At 42.8% G+C, this 3,105-nt stretch overlaps 1 protein-coding gene across 1 annotated transcript; it reads left to right on the top strand.

Moving 5' to 3' along the window:
- The first annotated feature begins 1,687 nt into the window (after positions 1 to 1,687).
- Positions 1,688 to 2,343, top strand: LOC108074283 (uncharacterized). The gene has a single exon (XM_017166256.3). The coding sequence runs from the start codon at positions 1,784 to 1,786 to the stop codon at positions 2,249 to 2,251; it is 468 nt and encodes a 155-aa protein (XP_017021745.1). The 5' UTR covers positions 1,688 to 1,783; the 3' UTR covers positions 2,252 to 2,343.
- Positions 2,344 to 3,105: the final 762 nt, after the last annotated feature.

Raw genomic sequence — 3,105 nt, forward strand, 5'->3', positions numbered from 1 at the left:
TTGAAAGGAATTAATATTCTTTTATTCTTTAGTTTAAATTTGGCCAGAAAATTAATATCCCTGAACCTTATATAAAAGGGATCTAGTTCCTGAGCTCTCAACTCATATGAATTAAAATGGTTTTTTGTGCGCGCAAAAAAATATGCAAAAAAGTCGCTGTCCAAGTCCATTAAAAGGGAATAAGTGCGTGCAAATCCTGGCCGCAGGATGTTTTTCATATTATCAGAACGCATATTACTTCATCGGAAATGAAAGCTCCTCCATCCCCTGCTCTTCCTCTCCAGCGCCACTCTGCCACGCCAAAGTTGTTGCCAAAGTAAACATGTGTGAAGTGCTCCGGAAAGAGGGCGGTTTCCGAGGGCGGGATGATGATGATGATGGTCATGCTGCTGCTGCTGCTAACCATATATATCCATATCCATATCCCAATCCATAAGCATAACCACGCGCCTTTTTTCGTTACACTAAAACCGCAATACAAACACAAGGCACACCCTCGCCCTCGCTCTGACCCTCAGGAGGAGAGATCGATGAATGTGCACCACATTCAAGTTGATCCCCTTGTAAATCTCTAAATTGTTTTATGAACATATTGGCCCGGAAAGGTGTAAACCTAATTTTCCTTTATGAGAGCCGGCAGGTAAAGTGGCGGAGGAAGTGCGTGCTTGCAGTCCGCGTTCCCCGGACTTTTGTTCCGGCACAGCAGGATATGTATATATGTATGTAGATCTCTGTGGGTTGGTAGATAGATATATCAATCTGCAGTTTCCATTGTTGGACCGCCTTGTGCTGAGCCTCATTTAAATCGTACCGCTGGCCAATTTGCATTCGCACCACAGCCAAATTGATCCGCCCTAATCCCCAGTCTCAGTTTGAACTGGACTACGGACTACGGACTGCAAACTCCTTTCCTCCTTTTGCTCCTTTGACCCACGACCGATCTTTATAAGCACGGGATTTGAATTTGCTAGAAAAACAAAACACTCGGCTTCGGCATCGGCTTCGACTTCGGCTTCAGCTTCTCCCTCCTCTGCCTTTTTCGCTTGGTCCTCTACTTCTGGCTGGGATTGGCTTGGATCTGGATTTGGATCCAAGATCCGGCTTGGCTTCTGCTTCTGCTCTGGCTTTGGCTTTGCGCTTGCCCTTTGCGGAGGAAGGATAGCGACTCGAACGGGCCAACATTGAAGTCAGTCAGTGCTTGACACAGTTGAAACGTTTCCGGGCATTTGGGAAAGGGGTTGCTTTCGAGGACACAACTGAATCAGGAATTATAATTTTAATTAAATGTATACATTAGGAGGTGTCTAAACATATTTATTATTATTATTAATAATTTTTTATGCATATAAAAAAAATATTTTAGATAAAGTCTTTAAATTCTAAACCCACTAGGTAGTTAGGAGCTAGACTAGACCTAAAGAAGTTCATTAAAAAGTCAAGACTACTCATAAAAAAGTTCATCAGATAGTTAAGCAACTAGACTAGACATAAAACAGCTTACTAGATCTGCTTGTCTGGTGATGCTAATGACACGTAAAGAACACGTAGCATACTTATGTATATTTTACATTCGTTACACACAGTTTTAAAAATTTTACTTTTGCCATGCAGCTGCGCCATCTGTAACTCGTTTTAGTTTCGGCTCTGTGTGGTAACTCTATTTGCCATCAGCTGTTTTTGAGGCTGCCAACTTGTAGAAACTTGGAATGGTGGCCACACTGTCTACCATCATCTTCTTCTTCATCAAGAAAAACATAAACAAACTTTAGGCTCCCCGAAGCCAATGCAAGAACAGGAAGCGATGACCAGGAAGCGTGGCAGAACCCGAAACAGGAGCAAACAGCGTAATCGTCGTCGTGGCTGCCGACAGAGACGGGAGGGAAAGCCACCGCAGCAGCAGCTACAGAGACCACCACAGCCAACAGCCCGGGAGCAATGGGCAAGGGGAGCCGAGATGTGCATCCAGACAAGTCGCAGTCTCTTTGAATGGCACCACAATCAGGTCATGAGCCTCTGCCAAGGCTTGAGGCAGCAGGAAGCCACCCTGGGAACACAGCACTGCCTGGACTATGTGTATGAGAGTTCCTCGGAAGAGGATGAGCAGGAGGAGGAGCTGGAACAGGACCCGGAGCCCATTGACGAGGGTTATTTAAAGTTCTTGGAGGTCACTATCAAGCACCAGGAAGAACTACGTCGAAGGAGAGCAGACACTACCACCGCCGGTTCAGATGAACTTAGTGATAAGAACTAGAATACTAAAATATATTTTTGGACAAAGAATTGTATGATTAAGACATATTTTTAAGTACAAGACATTCAAAATTTGAAAATATATATTTTTTATTAAATATTGAGCATATTTCGGATATTTTCTTTATATTTCTGAAATTATATAGAATATTTCTCCTATATTATAATTTTCGACGAGATTTATGTATTTTTCTTGCCTTAGAGTTATAGTTTTTGGAAAATTCTCGCTTAAAATTAATTTAATTTAATTTAAGACATAGTTGGACACCAAATTTAAGTTACGAGTATGATAAAAATCACAATTTTAAAATCGTGAAAGCCCTAATCATAACAGTAAAATCTTAAAAAACCCTCCTCAGGGTTAAGAACAGAAATTTGCGTAGGCTGAAGAAAGCAACTGTACTTTGGTTCCTGGAACTCTTCATCTCACTCTTCTCACACCGAAAGTTCTTCACTAATGAAGTTGTGCGAAGACGAGCATTTTTCTTTGTTTCTTTGTTTTTTTTTTGTTGGCCAAAAGGAGACGACGCACATTAACCCGGCCAAGACTAATGCGATGTCATTTATAATCGCTCAGGAAGAACCAGAAGAAAGCTTCAAATTGGGGCAAGACCAAAGAGCAGGATGAGGAGGAGGAGGCGGAGGAGCATGTGACCATTTGTGGGTCAGAGACAGCGTGCATGTGAGTGTGGGCGTGTCAAGTTGGGCATTAGCCAGCATTTTTCGGCACTTTTTGTTGAGCTGAAAAACCTAATTAAGACGTCCGGCTTTTGAGCCCAGCAAAGTGCCAATGGATTTCCCCAAGACTCCTCCCTCGGAGCTACTCTCCAGTCCTCCAGCTCCGTGGAAATCACG

This window comes from Drosophila kikkawai, chromosome 2L (assembly GCF_030179895.1).
Source record: "Drosophila kikkawai strain 14028-0561.14 chromosome 2L, DkikHiC1v2, whole genome shotgun sequence".
NCBI classification, from domain to species: domain Eukaryota; kingdom Metazoa; phylum Arthropoda; class Insecta; order Diptera; family Drosophilidae; genus Drosophila; species Drosophila kikkawai.